This window comes from Leopardus geoffroyi, chromosome B1 (genome assembly GCF_018350155.1).
Source record: "Leopardus geoffroyi isolate Oge1 chromosome B1, O.geoffroyi_Oge1_pat1.0, whole genome shotgun sequence".
In the NCBI taxonomy this organism is placed as follows: domain Eukaryota; kingdom Metazoa; phylum Chordata; class Mammalia; order Carnivora; family Felidae; genus Leopardus; species Leopardus geoffroyi.
Genome location: NC_059327.1, coordinates 175,574,179 through 175,598,042, shown reverse-complemented (window position 1 = coordinate 175,598,042; position 23,864 = coordinate 175,574,179). Strand labels below are relative to the sequence as shown.

At 35.8% G+C, this 23,864-nt stretch overlaps 1 protein-coding gene across 3 annotated transcripts in view; it reads right to left on the bottom strand.

Annotated features, from left to right (window-relative positions):
* Positions 1-564: 564 nt before the first annotated feature.
* ARAP2 (ArfGAP with RhoGAP domain, ankyrin repeat and PH domain 2) overlaps positions 565-23,864 on the bottom strand; it is a 189,326-nt gene continuing 166,026 nt past the window's right edge. For all 3 annotated transcript variants that reach the window (XM_045474298.1, XM_045474296.1, XM_045474299.1), the window contains 5 exons: positions 17,865-17,947; positions 16,756-16,791; positions 14,515-14,578; positions 9,035-9,169; positions 565-2,786 (listed from right to left, as the gene is read on the bottom strand). In XM_045474298.1, coding sequence (XP_045330254.1) covers positions 2,403-2,786; positions 9,035-9,169; positions 14,515-14,578; positions 16,756-16,791; positions 17,865-17,947 — 702 coding nt within the window. In that variant the 3' untranslated portion in view covers positions 565-2,402. The remainder of the gene's footprint in view (positions 2,787-9,034; positions 9,170-14,514; positions 14,579-16,755; positions 16,792-17,864; positions 17,948-23,864) is intronic.

The following is a 23,864-nucleotide window of genomic DNA, read 5'->3' as shown; positions in this document are numbered from 1 at the left end:
TAGTATGCTCTACCAGGGTGTCCCATAAGATGGTAAAAGTTTAATCATCTTTTCTCCAGAGGAATTATCAAAAGTTTGAGCAAACATGAAAATATCTGAACAGTACAATCTCTTCAAATAAATTTGATGCATTTTCAAAAATATTTCCTTTTGCAATATACAGTTATGTGTATTTTAGAATTATAAATTGTCCTCTAAACAACACAAACTGGCAGCTATTAACGTACACAAGTCATATTTTGCTTCAATTACTTGTGCTTAGTTCTGAATTCTCAATGCCATTTGGATAAATCGTCAGGTGGTGATTTGTTTAGAGGTCAAATATTTAAAATCCATGCCTCGTAATTAATCTTAGGGCTATAGAAATGAAAGAGGACCATCAATATGTTTGTGTCACATCTGTGTATATTAATCATTTAAAATAATAGAATATTCATAATGATGTTTGGAAAAAATGGCAGCTTGTTTGAAGTATATATAATTCAAATGATTAAAAAAGAAAAGGTAAGATGATCAGATTTATTTCTAAATAACCTTTAACTTCAGAAAATAATCACATTCAAGTGAACTTGTAAACAACTGAATTTTTATTCAAAATATGAGATGTCATTGTTAGCCCTTATCTTACTCTTGAAAAATGGAGACAAACATACAGGAAAGGAAGGGAAACAGAGCTATTTGATTCTAAGCTCAAGTTTCAAAAATCTTCAGAGAAGGCAGGTAAAAAACTCCAGATACTTTCCCATGGTCAATTATAGTCCATATGCCTCATCCCATAAATATTATAATTTATTAGGGATAATAGTTTTAGGTTTTTTTCCTAAGTACCATGATTTCTTGCTTTACATGAAGGCTCCCCAGCGTTGCCACCTATTTCATAAACTGACCTGCAGTTTCTTTAAAAAAAAAAAAAAATTCTAATCAGTACAGATTTAAGGAATAAATATTACACCTCCATGGTAAACTATTTTATCACCACCAAATAGAAGTGATCAGTATTTTACAAGGAAGAAATTCAGAGTATTTAAGAGTACATTCCTATACAATGACCGGACTCACAAAAGTATGGGCTTTCGTATAACAGATTCTGAAGAAGACCCTGAAAAGGGGGGTAAAATAAGTGGCTGAAATAAGACCTAGCTATATAAGATAATTTTAATCAAACCTCATCAGACCTAATAAAATTCTTAGGAAATGGATGAAAAGCGCTGTCCCTAAAGTGAACTATACTTAGACAGTATCGTCTGTTGGAGGAAAACCACCAACTCAGTAGCTGACCCTAATGTGGAGGCAAAAAACAGAGGGCTTTATCATTTATTAGGCACAGGAGGAGACTACTTTTTTTTTTTTTTAAAGAGACCTGATTAAATGTGAACTGGTAGCTGCCAAAAGTGGGGTAAACTATCCCCCACTCTAAAATGGCCATATGTTGTATACTTCCAGTTAATTACGACGTTGTGGAGAAAGAGATCACAACCTTACTTAAAATAACAAGAAACGAAATACAAGGTAAAGCAATGGCAAAAAAATTAAAACACAGTAACAAAACCCTGTGATAATGAATTTGTACAAAATCCATAGTAAGGAATTTAAAAAAAAATGTACACAGCAACAGTCAGTGCAAATGGCAACCATGCCAGGTCTTCAATGCAGTGTTAAGTTTCTTCTCAGCAGCCACCTACGAAGAACTGGAGAGTAGTGAATGCACACCGTGGATGGTTCCCTAACACCATAAGTAAGTGTGGCCAGTGCCATGATTCGTGTTTGTTGGCTGAACGTTACCTTGGGAAGCAGTCACTAGACTTTTTTTCTTAACAGGCAGTTCCTCGTTAATAAGTTCTGGTCCATAGTGAACTAGAATGAATCTTAATGGACCTCCTTGGTTTTTTGTTAACTCTTGCTTCATTTGAAAACTCCAATGTTTGACAGGCAGCCACTAAAATAAATCCTTCCTCTTTACAACTTCCCTTTCTTTTCCATATGGTGGACCCTATGTAAACCTAAAAACATATGGTAACTTAATATACAAGGTTTCTCAAAGTGCAAAATGTGATACATATAATTTCATAGGCTTCAGTTAAAACATTTTATACAATACAGTACAGTTTGAGATTTCTGCTCATAAATTACACCATTCAACAGACAACTACTGTAAAAGCCTGGCTGACTCACAGTAACCCAATGCCTTCTTACACAAGGTTAATACACTGAAACGGTACAAATTTTGTTCAGGCCAAAAAAAACATAATCTTACACTTATCACATATGTACATAGACATTTTAAAATGCTATTTAATTGCTTATGTATAGCTAGACAAATCTCACAAACCATGAATTACTGTTTGGTTTCTGGTTTGCACGCAAACACTGTATACAATATTACAAAAAAATAATCTGCAAAACTATTTTATCTCTTTCTGCAAGACCTGCTCATCCTGTAAGTCTTTTGGAAGGGCTCTTGTCCGTTGCAGAACCAGGCTAAGTTCTTCAATAACCTTTGATGGTAACTTACTATCAGAGTCTAAAACAGCTTTGCCATTGCTGTCCTCGGGTTTCCTCCATGTCTTGAGGGCTTTCTGGCTTTTCTGTTGCCCGTGAAGGACCTCAGCCTCCGTGTCCTCCAGACAGTTGAAACTCCGATGTTTTCTGGTTCTAGTTCGAAGTTTCTCGTCCTTGTGCTCCAGGCACTGGGCCACCATGGAGGCTCTCTCCCTTAAGCTGCCATCCCCAAGCTCTTGGTCACGCTTTTCACTGAGCCTCAGCCGTTCCAGCTCTGCTCTCGCACTCTGAAAATAAAATACAACATCTCAGGAGAAAGCAGGATTTGGTACAATTTACATTGAAAACACATTCCACAGAAATGTGCATGCTTCTTATATTGAGCTTATTTCTGTGACTTAGGTTCTAACTTTACTTTGACACAAGTGGCATGTTAGAATTCACTGACCAAGAGATCAATACAGTCATCTTACAGGTATAAAATCAAATGAAAGGTAGACCATGGAAATTCATTTTAACATACACTTAAATTATAGCTTCAAAGAGGTCTCTCAGGTTATTCAGATTGACTCTCATCGCCTTTTAAAAAAAAAAAAAAAATTATTTAAATCCAAGTTAGTTAAATAGTGTAATAATGGTTTCAGAAATAGCAGTTAGTGATTCATCACTTACATAAAACACCCGGTGCTCATCCCAACAAGTGCCCTCCTTAATGCCAACTGCCTATTTAACCCATCCCCTGACCCAACACCCCTCCAGCAACTCTGTTTGGCCTCTGTATTTAAGTCTCTTATGGTTTGCCTCCCTAGTTTCACCTTATTTTTCCTTCCCTCCCCCTATGTTCATCTGTCTTGTTTCTTAAATTCCACATATGAGTGAAATCATATAATATTTATCTTTCTCTGACATTTTGCTTAGTATAATACATTCTAGTTCCATCCACATTGTTGTAAATGGCAAGATTTCATTCTTTTTGTTGGCCAATATTCCATTGTATGTATGTATATATGTATGGGTATATACCACCTCTTCTTTATTCATCAGTCAATGGACATTTGGGCTCTTTCCCTAATTTGGCTATTGTCAATAGTGCTGCTATAAACATTGGGGTGCATGTGCCCCTCTGAGTCAGCATTTTTGTATCCTTTGGATAAATACCTAGTAGAGCAATTACTGGGTTGCAGGGTAGTTCTATTTTTAATTTGTTGAGAAACCTCCATACCGTTCTCCAGAGTGGCTGTACCAGTTTGCATTCCCACCAGCAGTGCAAAAGAGAATTCTTTCTCCGCATCCTTGCCAACATTTGTTGTTTCCTGATTTGTTAATGTTAGCCATTCTGACAGGTGTGAGGTGGTATCTCATTGTGGTTTTGACTTGTATTTCCTGATGATGAGTGATGCTGAGCATCTGTTCCTGTGTCTGTTAGCCATCTGGATGTCTTCTTTGGATAAGTGTCCATATCTTTTGCCCATTTCTTCACTAGACTGTTTTTTGGGTGCTGAGTTTAAGTTCTTTATAAATTTTGGATAGGAACCCTTTTTCTGATATGTCATTTGCAAGTATCTTCTCCCATTCTGTCAGTTGCCTTTTAGTTTTGTTGTTTCCTTCGTTGTGCAGAACCCTTTTATTTTCATGAGGTCCCAATAGTTCATTTTTGGTTTTGTTTCCCTGGCCTCTGGAGACAAGTCTAGTAAGAAGTTGCTGTGGCCGAGGTATTGACTTTCATTTCAAACTTGCCTCTTCCAATTCATTTCTGCTTAAATGTGACATATGTTGGTATATGTGTAATTCCTACAGTGTCATGTACGTGGCTACAGGATTTGGGGATACACCCTATACTTGTACTACAGCCCCCTCTTTGAGACTCACAGTACATATTAGTATATTAAAGATGTTGAGAAGGTCTATCGCAGAGAAATATGTTTGACTTCTTTTTCTGCTCTTTTCCTCCTCCTCTAATACCCGACCAGTGAAATCCTTCCTCCCACACAATGTCTTTTAGAATCCTGCAGATCCAGTATTTCTGAAAATACTGAAATAACTGAAAATACTGAAATTAATGTGTATTAATATATAACTTATATTCCTATTAAATATAAATATTATTAAATATAAATTGATAATATTAAATAAATATATATTTATGTATTAAAACTCACTTTTGGATCCGAGAATTAGAGCACACTTTCATTCGCTGAACTATAAAGGCATGCTTTCTTAACTAGTGTTCAGGATGTCTTATGGCTGGGCAATTTCTGGCATACAGAACTCTCATCAGATCATCAAAGAGTTAGGGGATATAGCTCAGGGGTAGAGCATCTGACTGCAGATTATCAGAGCACAACAACTGAATAAAGTGTAAGAGGAACAAACAACAGACAAGCATATGGCAGTGTGGAGCCACTGAACAAGGAAGGATACCCAACAAACTGGATCAGAGTGTAGGTGGAGTAGAAAAAAAAGTTATTTTTCTTTTCACAAGAAGAATTGAAGAAATGTCTTTGAAAGTTCCCTGGTAAAAGGTGCAAAACCTAGAAAGCAAATATCTGAAGGAGAATTTGAGTTATGAATGTTGAAACTAGATGAAATGTTAATCTGGTATTATGTGTGACACTGAGTGGCATAAATGGAAGAGACACTCAATATAATTATGTTTAAAAGACAACTCCCCAACTCTCTCTCTCCACAGTGCTTACTCGTGTGGTTATCCGAATGCCCTGCTACCAAGTTGACTCAATGCAAGCAGGGGGTTTTGATTTGTTCACTGAATGTGAACCCAGTATAGGACCTATACTTAGGATATGATTGCTAACTTTTCGAATAAAGGTTTAAAATTTTTCAAATATATAACACAGTTTTTTTATTAAATTCCATTCAATCCAGACATGAAATTAAAACATACAAACTCAGGCTGAATATAAATATTTTCACAAATATATTTTATAACTTGGAATTTTGTGAAAAAATTATGCTTATATATCTCAGGGAAATACATTTCATCTGCTCTAAAAACTGATGAAATATTTAGTACCTAGCTTAATTCCAAAGTTTCATTAGACTACTTTAAAATATGGAGACAGCTGTGATGTTTGCACCATGTGAATGTAATTAATGCCACTGAACTACACTTAAATAGGATTAAAATGAACAGTTTTATGTTACGTATATTTTACCAAAACAAAATACCCCTCCCCCAAGATGAAAGATTAATGAGAATGATGGCTAACCAGCATAGGGATACGACTGGGAGTTTATAAATAAATATTAACCACGGTAAGACTTACTTGGCATCTATTACCCGGGGAAAATTAAGGAGCAATATAGACTTTTTTCTTATTGAAGTATAGTTGATACACAATGTTACATTAGTTTCAGGTGTACAACATAGTGATCTGACAAGTCTATGTTATGCTGTGCTCACCCCAAGTGTAGCTACCATCTGTCATCCTACAACACTATTACACTATCACTGACTATATTCCCTGTGCTGTGCTTTTACTCCCATGATCTTTTAATTCCATAACTGGAAGCCTGTATCTCCCTCTCCCCTCTATCCATTTTGCTCATTCCCAACCCTCCTCCTTTCTGGAAACCATCAGTTTGTTCTCTGTATTTATGGATAGGTTTCCGTGTTTTGTTTTTTAGACTCCACATAGAAGTGAAATCACATGGCATTTGTCTTTCTCTGACTTGTTTCATTTAGCACCGTATCTTCTATGTCCATCCATGTTGTTGCAAATGGAAGATTTCATTTTTTTTATGGCTGAATAATATTCCACTGTATACATACATAACACTTCATCTATTTATCTATGGACACTTGGGCTGCTTCCATAATTTGGCTATTACAAACAATGCTTCAATAAACACGGGGCATTTATCTTTTTGAATTAATGTTTTTTCTTTGGATAAATACACATTAGAATTACTAGATAGTATGTCTAATTTTCTGAGGAACTTCCATACTGTTTTCCATGGTGGCTGCACCAATTTACATTCCCACCAACAGGGGAGTGTGCACCAGGGTTCTTTTGTCTCCACAGTCTCACCAACACTTGTTATTTGGGTACTAGCCATTCTGACTGGTGTAAGGGGTTATTTTATTGTGGCTCTGATTGGCCTTTCTCTGATAATTAGTGATGCTGAGCATCGTTTCATGTGTCTGTTAGCAATCTGCAAGTCTTCCCTGGAAAAATATCTATATAGAAGTGTTTAATGGGTAAGATTCTAGATCACCATTTCCTGCTTGAACTGCTCATCATTCTTCATTGCTCATTATTTTACAAATATTCTTAAAAAAATTTTTTTTGAAACAATTATCCCATATTGTGTTCCAAGTTCCTTATTCTTATGATTCAAATGTTAGCTATGTAGTAGGCATTATTCTAATAAATTCTCAACTATGATATCATTGAATCCTCACAATAGCCATATGAGGTAGAGCCTTTTATTATCCCTACATGCTTGCAGATAAAGAGGCTGAGTACAATGAACTCCGGAGGTAGCCAAATCACAGGTAGGATCTAGTATGTGCATTTTTTTTTTAATGTTTATTTCTGAGAGAGAGAGAATCCAAAGCAGGCTCCAGGCTCTGAGCTGTGAACACAGAGCCATGAGATCATGACCTGAGCCGAAGTAGGATGCTCAACTGACTGAGTCACCCAGGGGCCCCTCTGGTATGTGCATTCTTAAGTACCATGTTTGCCACTCGTGTGTGATCTCCTTTGGCCCATTTCTTTCTCTGGCTTATTCAGCTAGCTCACTACTAATTCACTCAATTAATTTTGGAAGTGGATTTTTCCAGGATGACTGCCTGCCTGAGTGAGGTATTCTCCTCCAACTTTCAATAGAACCTCATGAAACCAAGACATGAAATGGGGCATTACCAAATGGCCAAAGCACCAAATTTGCCAATCTGCCAACACCTTGTTTGAAAAACAATTCTTGAATACATCCATTGATGTGACTATGAATATATCCTAGTTAGCAGTATTTTAAGCCATTTTCCATTTTTAAAACAAAGGACCAAAAGTGATTATTTTATAAATGTATTTTCTTAAATATTTACATCTAATTCTGTAACAAACATTTTAATGGTTCATATGCAATTTTCAATTTCTATTAATAGTGTTTTAATGCTTCTTAAACTTCCAATGTTTTCCCAACACTAGAGCATTTAAAATCTTTCTCTGCCAAATTTGTTGAATCACCCCGTGTGCAAAATTTATAAAAAGGTTAATTTAGCTTAATTGTTCATAAATTTTCTAGCAGTTAATATTTCATGGAATTATTTTAAGAGCTTATCACAAGGTCTTTATAGTTTGGAGTTTATCAGTTTTCTGATCTTAAGTATGATAAAAAAGAAAAAAACTTGTCTCTGAAATTCTGGATTTGAGAATAGTTAACAAATTATTATGCTATATATTTAGTCATCATCCTAATCCTATACTGGATACTGGTTAATGTCTTTTGATTTGCTTTGCTCCATAACTCATCCCAAGGCAATGTCAGAAGAAGCTGGGGTAACAGGTTTGTCTTGTTTGTTTAAACTGTTTCCTAATGTGAGTTCCTGGGAAATGGGACTCTTAGAAGTTTGAAATTCTAGATTATTTTAGGAACCCATAATTGTGCAGACGCTTAAATTTTTTTTTTTAAATATAAGTGCAGAAGGAAATAAACCGTTATTTCAAAGCTTTTATCTTTTAGTGAAGAGGAATATTACATTGGGATAAATGTTCAAGGAAAGATATACATAGAAAAAAAAATTTAAATCTGATCACTAAGTTAAAATAGCTTTAGTCTTTTAAAATTTAAGAGAGAGATTCAAACCACTCAGTCCCAAACCTAGGCTTGAAGAATTTTTTTTTTTTTTTTTTTTTTTTGCTTGGAGGGGCTCAACTAAAGCACTGAAACATGCATTATTCCCAAAGCATCTAATGAGGTTTAAGTGCAAACAGCTCATGTCCTTTCCTGAAGAGACTAAACTTCAAGTGAAGACTGATGCTACTTATGTTCTCCCCGCCCCTGCCCCTCAAGGTGAGAAGGAGAACAAAGCCGCTGTCCTGAAAGATGCCACATCATTTTTACTGATGCTCAGGGGTCATCTTGCAGTTCCTTAAATTAACTGCGACACCGCATCAGTTCCCAAACCACTGGGATTTGACTGTGTTACTAGAAAGTATAGTTACTATGGATCCAGACATAATTGGCCCTGGGCTCATCCTAAACGTGTTAGAAGTGAACTTGTATGACTAATTTGAGACTGTAATTTTACCATGTGGACCTCTGAATACATATTTAAAGTTGCCTATGTTACAGATGGTAAGTGGTACTATGTATATTTAATTGGCCTGCCAATGACATTATTAAAACTCTTTAAGAAAACTTAAGATATAAAACTTAAAGAGAGCATAGGGTTATTCATACATAATGTTTTCTTGCAGGATATGATTTGTATACCATGCTTTCCAATCATTTTATGACATAAGAAAACCAAAGTTATAATTAATATAAAACAAATAAAATCTGAACCTACCTCAATATTTTTCCTGGCTTGGGTTGCACTTCTCTCATGCTGGATTGGAATTAGAGGCAAACCTCCGATTTTGGGATTTTTGGTTATAGAACGTTTTCGTTCCTTTCCAGCTGGTGGTAATATGTCATTTTCATGCTGTGGAAACACAATTTCTCGCTGTTGGTGTGTTATTTTATTATGTAGTAGATCATGTTACAGTTACTTGGCTCCTTTTCCATATTTCCAAATCAAACGATCTGCTTTCCATGAGAATGCCATTTGTAACTATGATGTTGACTCTGGTAGCAGCATCGCTTGAGGATGTAAAACTCTTAAGTGAACAGAACTTTGAGGTCTCCATTCAAAGTTTCAAATACATGGCTTATGTACTATTTATCAAATCAAAAGGAGGAAAATATTTGATGAAACTGGCAAATCTCTTTGTGGGAGAAAAATAACACACTTGTCTATTTTTCTAGGCCCTGTAATCATAGTAACTATGCACATATTTTCTCCCTCTACTAAAGACAATTTTAGTGTAAAAACAATTTGACCTTATAGACCTCAAATCAACCTAAGGCATGGCCATCAGAAACATCAGCCTCATTTTATGACCTTTTGAAAAATGTTACTTTTTCATCTAATTGAATTCCAAAGAAATTACCTTGCACACAGACATTTATACTGAAAATCATTGTACAACCGAGTATGGCACATTTGTTCTCAAATTATTGACTACATATTCTGGCCAACTGAGCAATTATAGATATGACTGGAGAAAAAATAATTTTGCATTGGGGAGAAATATCCACAGGTAAAAATATAAGCTCTTGAGTGATAAATCCATCAGATATGCATATAAAAGAAAAATATTTAAAGAATTTTTCTACTCCTCAGGGTAGATTAACTTTCCAGAAGTTGGCAAAAGGAAATTGATTTTCAGACAACAATCTATGAAAGAACTACAGAATACCAATTATAAAATGATAAGCTTTATGGATGTTCTGTTGAAATGAAAGCCTTTTGGTAAACTGTCTAGCTAAAACCTATTCTTTTTTTCTCTCTCTATTCTTAAGATTCAGCACATTCCTGCCTTTTATTTCAATTAGTATTTTAATGTATTTTATAGCAAAGGATTCAACAAGTATTTGCTGTGTACCCATATATAATGGCAAGATTATATTGAGGGACATACACCAGACTTTGTGATTATCAGTGGGTATAATCTCACAACATATATACTACATATAAATAAAATCTCATTTAATCTTCAATGATCCTACAGTGCAGATCTTTATTATGAGACTGAGTGTATATGCATCAGATCTACCCTTGAGTTTTAGTGAAGTGTTTATTTTGGCTCAGCAAATCTATAATGGTAGATTATAAAATATTTCAGAAAGAAAGTTACAAGCTTCATAATGCTATTTTTATGTCAAAGCCCTAAACTTGGTAAAAATAATTTTGATATTATATAATTGGGATGTTCCCAACATGTAAAGCTAAAAGAAAACTGGCTGGAAAGGAATTCACTAACCCTATGGATTATGCTTATACTTTATATAGTACATGTGTTAAATGATAGAGAAATCAAAGAGCAAACACAGTCTTGCTTTTTCTGACGTGATATACACAGTGTTCTGTGTACTAGCTAACTAGTTCTTATCAGATGGATCCAAGAGGTATTTTCCCCAACAGTACAAAACACTGTATCTGAGTAATATATTATGACATTCATAGTTTTCTATAAATGATCTTAAAGGTCCTACACTTTATGGATCACATGGCTGAGGATCATACTTTCATTATTATAACCAGTGATCACACCCCAAAATCTTCAGTTCTGTCTCCCGCTATTTTTTCCCCATCCTTCCAGCCTTGAGGTATAACTGACAAAACTGTGAGATATTGAAAATGTACAATGTGACAATTTTATATATGTATACATTGTGAAAAAATTCCCTCCAATTAAGTTAATTAATACATCTATCACCTCACTTTTTTTTTTTTTTTTTGGTGAAAACATTCAAGTTCTATTCTTAGCAAATTTCAATTAAACAATACAGTATTAACTGTATCAACAGTGACCATTTTTTATATTTGATCTTCAAACCTTATTCATCTTATAGCTGAAAGTGTGTAAACCTTCACCTATTCTCCCTACCCACCCAGCAACCACTTTGTTGTGTCTATGAGTTAAACTTTCATTTTTAAATTCCACACGTAAGTGATACTTGCAGTCTCTGTCTGGCTTATTTCACTCAGCATAATGTCCTCCAAATTCATCCATGTTGTCAAAAATGACAAGACTTCTTTCTTGTTTGAGGGTGAATAATATCTGAATGTGTGTGGGGGAGCATATACATACACACACGGATCTTTTCTTTATCCATTCGTCCTTAGACACGTAGGTCATTTACATACCTTGGCAACTGTGAGTAATGCTGCAATGAACGTGAGGTGAGCCTGCCTCTCTCTCTGACCCTGACCTCTTACAACTTAATTCAGCTTCATTCACCCCTTTAGACTCCTTAAGACATCCAAATCCATTCTCTTACTTCTCTACTGTCTCTACCATCATTCTACTTTCCACATTACCCTCCACTTCCTTCAGAGTCCGTCTTAGATTTCACAGTCTATAAGGATACTCACCTCCTTATAAATATCTCCACATCCTGTGCTGCTTCCTTTCATCATCCCTGCCTGGCAAGACCCCCAAACTGGTTAAACCCAATTCTACTTGCTTTATGAGAGAGCCTACCAACCGATGAAGAAAGAGAGAAAGATGCTCCCTCTTATAGATTCATCTCACTTCAGATTTAACCTTAAATTTCAAGTAAGCACTCAGCATTAAGTTGAAGTTCTACTTTGGGCAATTGGCTTCCTCACTCTCTGAAGATTATTTCTCACCTTTCCTCTATATTGACCATATAGTATGGCACACTGAGTACTTATGACTAGAGAAAAGTTCTTAGTAATCAGAAGAAATAGTTGGAAGAGAAGGGAGCCTCACTAATGTGGCTGTAAGATGCAGGGACGGTGGTAGATTTCCTAGTAGAAAAATGAAATTCTTTAATGATTACTAGTAATTTTTAAAATCAGTGAACTGATCATCAGTGAGTTAGGGAGGGGATATTGGAAGTTAGTGGTAGAGGAAATTCATAAACTGGGACTATATGATCTGCTTATTACCTTCCTCATCTTTTGTATCTTTCTTCACACAGCCCTTCATGATGTTCATGGAACAAAGATTATGACCACATCTCAGGACCTTGCACCTGCTGGCCCCTATACTAGAACACTCTCCCCACTCCTGCATACCTGCATTACCTGCTCCCTAATTTCAGACAGGCGTCAGCATACCTGTCAGCTGTTTAGAAAGGCATTTTCCTGAGAACATTTCCTAGTTAGTGCCCTTCCTTAACCCAGTCACATCCTCTCCTTTCTGTTGCTTATTTTATTATTGTATCACACTAATATCTATTTGAAATTTTGTCAAATTATGTTCTCTCCCTGTTTTAGTTTAGAAATACTATCTAAGCATGTATTTTGTATATGGGATTGGGTTCTATGGTGCAAGTATACATCTAGGTCTAATAAGACTGACAGAGCCTTTCTTGTCATCAAGTGTACATTTTAGTTGGAGAGGCAGACATGAAAAATCTAATTACACAGTACTTTCTAATTAGTGCTACAACTGAGGTAAAGAATGCTAAGGGTTCCTCTAGCCTGAGATCTGACTGGTCTGAAGATCAGGGAGAGTTTCTCTGAGAATGACACATCAGGTGAAATCTAAAGAACTTTTGAAGCAGGAGTGAAAATGGGGATGGATATTATAAAAGTATTCCGCACACCAGTAAGAATTCATTGTAAGAAGCACTTAACTGTTGGTGTGTGTGTTAACATATATGTATACACACACACACACACACACACATATATATATATATATATATATATATATATACACAAAACAACATTTGCTAGTTTTCTGCCTCCCTGTGGAGGTGAGCCATTAAATCCTTAAATCCAAGAAGGCCTTTTTGTTTACCTTAATCCTAAACGGTGGAAAGAACAGAGGAAAAGTAATTGGACTGAATCCCTAAGGCCAGGACAAGGAAGGATAGCTAAGGCAGGGGGGAATAAGCTGTCCATGAGAGCAACCTCTGCTTTCTGGCTATTTATACCTTGATTTTCAACCACAGAGTCTAGTGACTTCAATCATAAAAACAAATCAGAGTAGTTGTACCACAGACATTGTAATACTTTTGACTCTATGGTTCCAATTTTACTAAAACACTTCAAATCTAGTTTACATTTTTTTTAAGGATTTAATATCTGAATTTCTAGAAAGGCACAAAAAAGAGGAAAAATCTCTAAAAAGTTAAGTCTTTTCTTGCCTATGTGTTTTCAGGTAGTAATCTCAGCATCAGACTGAGAAGAGCAGTGTTTATTAACCACTGGAAAGGTTAATAAATTAAATGAACACAGAAAATGGTTTTCAAAACAAGTAAGGGCCAGATTTGGGGGTGAATTAACTTCCCACTTATAAGAGAAACAGGGAAGTGCATCCTCAGTAATAAAGAGTGGCAACTTAATCGTTACCAGTGAATTTCAATGCTCTTATGGGAAGCACTGCTGGGAATTCAGCCAGACAAGGTAGTGAGGAGGAAACCAATCCTATTAATGAGACTATTAACCCTTCTCACAAAGACGGAGTCCTCCTCTAGAGAGGAGACTAAATGGGGAACTGAGTATAGGTATGGCTTCTGGCATTCCTGGGTTTGAACTACTAAACTGTATAGTGCTAAGCAAACATCTATAAGCAACGTCATGCATGGTTTGTTACAAAGAATACAAGAGTTAGCTCTTCTGCAGTATCCAGCACAGAGTAAGTATTAAAGAAATGTGGGCTCCTGTCCTTGTTTCTGGAAAGGCTAGAGTGGGGGGAGTAGGTGGGCCATGGGGAGAACAAGAAGAAAGAGGCACGCTTTTCCAAATGAAGATGAATGTGGGACTCTGGTAAACAGGTCTCTCTTTCTTACACTACCATCTTGAAGCAGTACACCTCTCCAAAGGTAAGGAGTTGCTGGAGCGCCAAAAAAGAAGCCTCTAGAAAGAGAGTAACTCTCTTTCAAAGGGTAATGGATCAATTTGGATTCTCATATGTTTGAAAAACCATATGAGGGCCGCCCGGGTGTTTCGCTTGGTTACGCATCTGACTGCGGCTCAGGTCACGATCTCATGGCTCCTTAAGTTCAAACACCACATCAGGCTCTGTGCTGACAGCTCAGAGCCTGGAGCCTGCTTCGGATTCTGTGTCTCCCTCTCTGTCTCTGCCCCTCCCCTTCAAAATAAGCATTAAAAAAAATTAAAAAAAAATATGAATGAGAAAATAAAAGTATACACATAAGACTTATTAAAAATGCTTTGGAAATCCCACTAACATTTCCTACAAGCAGTCGTTCTACTTGGCTGGAGAGCTGAGACAGATTTCGTACCTGGGCGATAAAGACACTGGCCATCCACTCCGTCTGAGTTTGTAAGTTATCACAACAAATGTGCCTGTAAAACAAGGTTTATAAAATACATAATTCATAAAGCCAGAAGACTGTTCTCCAGTGTGTTTGTTTGGTTATTAAATGATCAGAAGCCTCTGTGGGTTTCTCCTGATTCATGACTTAATACAATCAAAATGGGAGTATTTCAGTATAAGTTGCTTCAGGCTTCTGTTAAATGTGCAATATCAAAATAATAGTATAAATATGCTAGTTTAAACAAAATACAGCTACAGGCTTTGGTAACTGCTGAAGAATGATCGGCAATATTTCTGGAAAGGCAGAAAGGTCACTGTCATTTACTTTTTCATATACATGATGTTAAACACATCTTTCCCCCCAGAAACTCTGAGTGTAAGACGAAAAATATGTGCACATTTTCTTAAGAGCATACTTTGTAAAAAGGCTTAGACTGTCTCCATCATTAGGATTATAAACATTTAATACCCGCAAGACTCGTGAAAAATGAACCAAATGAAAAACTGCTACTGCATGTCCAATAACACTGACTCAGTAACCTTTTATTGAAAACCTGTATAAAACAGAGATCTTGCCCTCAAGGTTCACACATTCTATTAGAGGAGCTAGGCACGTAAACAAATAAATTACAGCAGAGTGAGAAAAAGAGAAAGCATTGTTGACACAAATACAGAAAAAGAGCACACCTGGGGATGTGATAAAGTTTTCTTAGAAAATTTTCTTTTTATAAGTGTTGTTAAAATGACCTGGATATTTCAATGTAATTACATACTCTTTATATTCCTGTATGAAAAACAATTTGGGAAAAACGTCAACATGAAATTTGTAAAAATTTCATGCTTCCTTCATTAGATTCTCATAAAGACATTGTCCCTTTCCATTACCATGTCCAAAAAAACGGTCCTCTCTATAATTCTGCACCCATGTGTGCAAAATATTATCGATGCCAAGAAGAAATAAGTAATGATTAGAGGGGAGAGTTATCAGACTTTTGGGGCATCTGAGCTGTAATCTGAAAGAATGACGGTTGTGTCTACCACATTAGCAGGAAGGGGATGGGAGTGGGAGGTATGGGAGCAGCATATATTGTGAAGAAGGCTCAGTAAGGGGGCTATCTACACTGAACATGTAGAGATGAAGGACGAAGGGATGTATGGTGAATCACAGATTACTGCTTTATCAGTAAGTAAAAAAGGGAAAGCCTTGGGAGATGAAGCTCATGGAACGCTGTGCCAACAATCCTGCACGTTATCCTTTAGCTATAGGATTCATTGAAGAGCTTTAATGCAGGAAAGAAACACAACACATTTAGAAAGCCTCTTTGGTGGTTGGGTAGAGAATATTCTAGAAAACACAAAAATAAAATTAGAGGCACGAAGAACACTTAGGATGACTAGAATAAAACCATGCAGATGAATGAAGGTGTGGCCTGATAAGGGAGATAATTAAGAGGCAGATCCAGTTTGGCTTAGTGATTGATCAGACACAGCTAGGGCTGAAGAAAGAGACATCCAGTACAGTCTCTAGGGAGACTGGCTAGATCCTATGAGATCAATGGAAAAATGTACATATATGGAAAGAAATGGTTTGAGGCCAAGATTTTTTTTTTATACTCGGTTTTGGCTAGTTCCTTTCCTTCATATGAAACTGAATTCCGCCTGCTTATCCCATAAAAGCTGGGATTCCAGGGGCGCCTGGGTGGCGCAGTCGGTTAAGCGTCCGACCTCAGCCAGGTCACGATCTCGCGGTCCGTGAGTTCGAGCCCCGCGTCGGGCTCTGGGCTGATGGCTCAGAGCCTGGAGCCTGTTTCCGATTCTGTGTCTCCCTCTCTCTCTGCCCCTCCCCCGTTCATGCTCTGTCTCTCTCTGTCCCAAAAATAAAAAATAAAAACAAAACAAAAAAAAAAAAAGCTGGGATTCCACACTCATAAAAGAACTAGGAAGAAATCAGATATATTTTCTCTTAAGAGGCACTGGCAGGTAGGACACATAGGATTGAAATGGACCTAAAGCTTGAAGCAAATCTATTTTCTTCTTCTCAGACTAAAAATACTTAAAACAAAAACGAAACAAACAAAACAAAAAAAAAAAACAACCTAATTTCACTTAGGTGAAACATTTCCTATCTGTAGATCTACCTGCCAATAACATTGTTTAGTAAAGTTATCAATATCTCAAATCCAAAAACTGCCAGCAGTTAACTTACCAGTGATGTTTTTCGGAATATGCTGTCAATCCCCAACTAAATCACATGGGAAAAAACACATAAACATACATATTAAAAAAGATCAACTGTACAAAACTAAAAGAAGGATTAGATGTTAAGGAGGTGATATTTAATGGTGGCAATGTGTAATACAGAACAGATACCCACGAGGGATGATTCAGTGGGTATGACTGATGTAGAGGTGAATGATCAATGAAGCGTTCAGCTACAAATTTAAATACGCTGAAGGGAGACAGAGGGAAGGAGTCTTATATGATGTTATGGGAAGGTGGGGAAATCTCTCAGAAGACACTCTTGGCTGAGGAAGGACAGATGTCTAGGAAAATGGCCAAAATAAGAGGATCTGTACATTGTCTTACTGATATTGCGAGAAATTAAGAAAATGTCAACTGAAATACAGGTGTATGTTCTGGGTTTAGAATTAAGCATGTAGGCAAAAGTGAGAAAATTTTCAGTAACAGAATCCCAAACTAAGCACATAAGAGTTCATTAAAATGTTTCATAAGAAAAGTATTCTTGCAAATGTAATTAGCAATTCAAATTAAACTGTGATAGGAAGTATTGGAATAAACCAAATGCTGGCATGATTCAAATGTTGAAGAGGGGGACACTGTATAAGTGGGGTCCACTCGCTCTCGGCTACCTATGTGCTGTGGGTTTACTACCAAATTTGGCAAAATGAAAAGGGCAAACTACATAGCGAGGCATCAAGAGGCTGTTTTCCTGAGTGTAGAATTTCCTGGAACATTCCTTATGTCCCCAGGTTGGGAGACTGATCAAGAAACAGAATGTGGAGAAAAACCGATGTGTTTTTCAGTAGACAGGACCTTCTGGGGATTTCCTGCTTTATGTAGCAGAGATGCAATCACCAAGGGGTTTGACTGCAGTGGAAACAGGCTTTTTTATCTGCCCACATAATTTCCCTTGATCTGCAACAGGCCCCCTGCCATGTCTGTGACAGCTCAAAGATTTTGTCTAAAGCTTAACTTATAAAAAGCTTGATTAACACCTCTGATCTCCGAATCCTTAAATAGACAAATAGTCCTATAGCTTTTACTCTTCAAAAACCTTTCCCTTTTAAACTTTACCTTGTTGGAGGCTTCATTTTCTTTTTCACTCCAAGATAAAACTTCATTGAACTGAGGGAAAACATTTTCTCATATTTACTACTCTGTAAGGAAAACAAAGTAAGTTGTAATTAAATGAATTTTCAAAACACCTTTATATTTTCCTGGAGTATTAATGACTGGATTTAGAACTGTTTAGTTTGTCCAATGTTTTACGGATGTAATACCAAGTTTTTACTGAATGAAGATTGTTCTGATTACAATGTTATAGATTTAAATAGAAAACTTTGGATATACATGTACATTTACAGAAGTGTATATATGCATACACAAAAACAATTTTTGATTCAAAATATCTGGGAACAGATATATATCAGAATTGATTACTTTTCTTTTTTTTTTTTTTTAATTTTAAAACCACAACATGCATTATATGGTATAATTCCATCAGTGTTACCTGGGGCAGTGTCCTGTATTCACATAACTAAGGCAACTACTTTCATGTTAGGTTTTGCCACCAAATGCATTATGACCTTCTGTACTTTTTGGATTTAAGAATGAAGGAAAACATACTGTGAACCCTGATGGGTACATATTGAACTATCTCAAGTATCCATATTAATAGAATTTTTCACAATTCATGAAAGCAGACTATTAAAATAATTTACATCCACCCAATCAATTATTCTCCATATACATCCTAACATACTTATTATCTGTAACCACTATTTTTCAAAAATCCTGAACACAGACCATCATAACTTCTATCAAACCACACCCACTTTATTACTCATCCTTGGATAACCTGAAATAGCTTTCATAAAGGTAACAGCCACAGGAATAATTATTAACACATGCTTTCCCCATATCCTAAAAATTCTGAAGGCAATCTCTTATTTTAAACTGTTAGGCATATAGCATTTATAGCTAAGAGCAAGGGGTGCAAATCTGGCTTGCTACTTAGTTTGTGACCTCACATTACTTTTCTCTACTCTTCTTGTTTGTAAAGAGGGACAATAAAAATAGTATTTCATAGGGTTATTATTGACTAAGGAAAGGGTTACTGTGAAGGATAATTCTACAGATTAAATAAGACAAATGCCTATAAACTGTTTAGTCCAGTAATCATCATTAAAAAAAGTGTGCAATAAATTATAGCTGCTGTTATTATGGACTTAGAACATATTGCTTCAGAGACACAGCAATATAGACAAACTGTAAGAATTCTAAGACAGTACACAAAAGCCCATTTAGCAAATATTGGCTGAAATTTAGTACAAAGTACATTTAGCTGAAATTAGTACTAGGTTCTATACAAGTTAACATATTACTATGAAGTCTTCATGAAAGCAGTCGAATCTGAAAAGTAAAGGATGGAAAATATGTTTATAAAATTATAAACCACCTTCCATAGAGACAACAGGTCAGGAGAATACAGAAAAAGTGTAAAGGAAAAACAAGCAAGAAGATAATCAGGAAGAATGCTTGGGTGGCTAGTGGTCTGGTAGTGATAAGGCCATGATGAATTTACTCCTAGTCACTATGATCAATGTTTGCTATTATCATCATGGTAGATAATTTAAAAAACTATATATTTGTGGATATATATATTTTTTTATGGCGAGGTTTCTAAAAATGAAATCACTGGGTCAAAGGCTAAGAACAGGAGTAAGATTCTGGTCAAACTGATAGGGTACATTTACTTCAAATTAAACACACACTCGTATGTACATTCATTAGCAATTTTCACTTTTGATTTGGTCAACAATTTATCTATCTTTACATATTTGTCTGAATTACTTCTCTATATGTGAAAGAAAAAAAAACTGCCTTATCTTTTTAAATGGAATATTCTACACAAATTGTTTTCAATAATTTTGCTTCCTGTTTACGGTTATTATTATGAGTCAAGTATACGGTTTTTTCCTTTTGAACTTTCTTAACTATATCTCAACTTGAAAGCTGACAAATACTAAATTGCATGGCCATGTAATGAGAAGCATTGCTATTTTTAAAGTTAATTCTTTTGTTAATCTAGAATATATATTTTATTTACAGTATAGACAAGAATTTAAATTAAAAAAACTTAACAATTATCCCAGCCCTACTTATTTAAACAAACCAATCTGTAGATATGCATTTATGATGGTGTATTTAAAAAAATAATATTTAATTTTTTTTAAGGTTTACTTATTTGAGAGAGAGAGAGAGAGGTGAGAGGGAAGGGACCGAGAGAGGGAGACACAGAATCCGAGGCAGGCTCCAGGCTCTGAGCTGTCAGTACAGAGCCCAACACGGGGCTAGAACTTACGAACCACAAGATCATGACCTGAGTTGAAGTTGGACGCTTAACCGACTGAGCCATCCAGGCGCCCCCAAAACTAATTCTTAATTACCTGACTTTATGATACTACTGCTATCTCTGTTCATTTTTATGCCAGGATCATATTATCTAAGTTATTTTAGTTTTATTGTAGACCATGACAGTTGGATGCAAAATACTACACAACTATTTTGTTTTTTATCAACAAAATGTTTACAAATATTCTTATCTGTTTACACTTTGAGGTGATTATTGTATCATTTTGTCAAGTTCTAAAAATAATTCCTTTGAGATTTTGAAAACAAGTACATTAAACCTATAGATAAATATCAGACTTTACATACATTTTATTTCTATCAGTGAAGTTCTGTAGTTTCCTTCATAAAAACCTGACTTCTTGCTGAGGTCATTTTCTAGTAGTTTATGTATTTTGTCTTTTAATTCTGACTGAGGACTGGTTTTGGGGTACTTTTTTTGTAGTGTGCTACTTTACTGAACGCTAAGGTGTAACACTGAAGTCTAATAAAGAGCAGTGAGGTAGCTTTCTAAAGCAGTAACTGTTTCATGTCGGAAAGAGTCAAAGCAAAGAGAATTTAGGAATTATATATAGTAGTGGAGCTTCCTGGCCACCTCTGTCAGAGACTACATTGGATTGCAACTGAGCTGAATGTCCCTCCTCATAGTTGAGAGACTCCTGTTCCCTTGGACTCCGTCTCAACGGAAGCGGCCAGGTAGGGTGAGAGGCAGTAATTCCAGGAGTATGGGGAAAATGGGAGTTGCACAGTTGAGATCAATGTTCGCTATTATCATCTGATGAAGCAGGTAGTCTTAGTTTATACAGGACATCAGTAGGGCCAGAACTGCCTACATTTTGAAGTATTTTTGGCAATAGAGAGTCTGAAGTCATACAACTGATTCTCAAGCCACTCCTGACATGCAAGCTCATTATGTCACTAATGACAGAATTTGTGTGGAAGTCAGCAATGGTGGAAAGAAGCTTTTTTAGTTTCAGTCTTTAAACTAAATATACATAAAGTGGAACTGCAAGGATACTAACGGAAAGTTCTATAAAAAGAAATCTCATTTGGCAATGTAACTTTACTGTTGGTTTATTACAATTCTCTTTTTTGGTATGTGGATTTTCTGGAGAATTTCTTCAAAAAGCTCAATATACTAGGCTGTAAGGAAGTCTCTAATGTGTTACTCAGGCACTATAATTCAAAACAAAGTTTTTAACTAAGCCAATTAAATTAGTGTGTTTAAGAAATTATTCTTGCACTAAAAGGAGTTTGCTTATTAGTGCATGAAACTTTTAATGGCCCCCTCCCCCACTTGTTTTTTTTTTTCACACCATTAACAGTATAATGGTAATATTCTTTGAAACTTATCACCTTTTATGTAAATCAAGTCTGAAAACATTTTAATTAACATTTTCTGTGCAGAGTAAACTCTCAAAACAAAATATATCTTCCCCTGTGTATTACCCTAATCTGTTGTTAATGAGCATTCATAAATTATCTCTAATTAGCACATAGTCTTTTTAAATACACTTTTCAATTTGTAACTTCTACCTCCTTCTCAGTAAATCATTTTCTAAGTATATACAAGCATACACATATTAATGGTAAAACTGTCAAAACCAGAGCCAAATGTTTATTCAAATAAGTTAGGAGATTTGCACTATTGCTTATTTACTGTAAAATAATTTGAAATGTTAACATTGCCAATGACTCGACCATCAATATTAAAAGGGACAGACCAGCAACATGAAAAAATAACCAGCCACACAAAATCATGTGTTGAAAACAATGATAGTTTAAGGAAAACTGTAAGTCGAGTCCCCTCTGCTTGCCTGAATGTGCAAATTAAAAGTATCAGCTGCATTAATTTATTCCAACAGATGTACAAACACATTTTTAAGCACAGTAATTATAATTCCATAACCTGAGGTCACTATTATAAAAACAAAATGTGTTCAGTATCCTTAAAGTTCAGTGTCTTTCTGACAAATAGTGTGTCTCACTATAGGTAGAATCTAAAAAAGTCAAAATCGTAGCATGAAGTAGAATGGTTGTTTCCAGGGGCTGGGGGAAATGCAGAGACAGTGGTCAAAGGGTATAAAGTTTCAGTTATGCAGAATGAATGTTCTGGAGATCTAATATATAGTGTGGTGACCATAGTTAATACTCCTGTACCACATACTTGAAATTTGATAAAAGAGTACATCTTAAAATGTTCTCAACACACACATACACACACACACACACACACACACACACAGCCAGCAGATAACTATGTGAGGTAATGGATATGTTAATTAGCTTGATTACAGTAATCACTGTATCAAAACATCACCGTGTACAAGATAAATATACACAATTTTTGTCAATTTATAAAAGCTTGAAAAATGAGAAATATCTCAAAATTATGTCAACCCCCCCCTCACTCTTTTAGACAAACTTGATACTGTCACTCTCTACCAATTTATATGAATTATCTTAGACTGAGAAGGTGATCCTTTCAAAAAGATATAAATTCTTAAAACGAATTCTGTTAAACAATATGAGATTATCTCACAAAACCAATGTCTGGAAAAAAAAATCACTTGTCCACGAACAAGCTTCCTATGGCAGATTTTTAAATTGATATCAGCTTGGGGGAAAACGCTATAAAAAGCCAAACTGTATTCATTGTCATACTTAGGAATATTTGGTACTGCTAAAATGAAAAGAGACTTATCCTCTTTAAATAAAAGTCTGTCAGCAAAACCACTGAGCTAAAATAATGGAAAATTTGTATTTGTTTGGTAAGTCCCCTTACACGGAGGCTTTGGAGTCAGACAGTTGGGAATGCATTCTGAGTCTGTTGCTTACTGGTTATGTGATGTTGGGCAAGTTATGTAATACCTTAGTAGGATCCATTTCTTTATCTGTAAAGTGGGAATAATTACAGTACTAATTTCACAGGGTTATTATAAAGATAAAATTAGATAATCCAAGTGAAATGTACAGAACTCTGCTTTTTATAAAGTAACCACCTGAATGTTAGTCACTGCCATTATGATTGCACTGCTGTTACTATTAACAACTACTAGCTGTTTCTAGCAATGTCCCATTGCTACACAATGGAACTGTTGGTTCCTTAATGGGACTAAAACGTTCAGGTTCATTTTTAAATACCCTAAGCAGGACACTTAAGAGTGACACTTAACCAACATATGTACATAGAAGGGCAAAGATTAAGAAAGTCAATCTAATGAAGATCAAAGTGGGTGACCCACTGAAGAAAACCAAAGAAAATTTAATCAGAATCAGTTCTAGACAGCTAGAATAATCAGCTGTGAAGTCCTGAATTTACTTTCACGAACACAAATCTAAAGTTCATGAACCTTGAAATCTGATGTCTTCAGTTCACATAACCCCAAATTCTTCTGTGCCTTACTTCTGCAGACTCCACTCTTCCTCTACTAGAAAAACTGAAGGATGGTAATAGATAATAACCATTTGATACCCACACAGGCTCCCTACTAGGTCTATGAGATGGCATAATAAGGTGGGAGAGTTCAAGTACAGTATGTATTACAGCTCTCTGAATAGAGAGGGGTGAGGGGAGGGAAGCCGAGGGAAGCCGCCCCCCCCCCCCCCCGGACAATCCACTGTCCTAATCAAAGGAGGAATGCTACTCATATTTATTTTGCC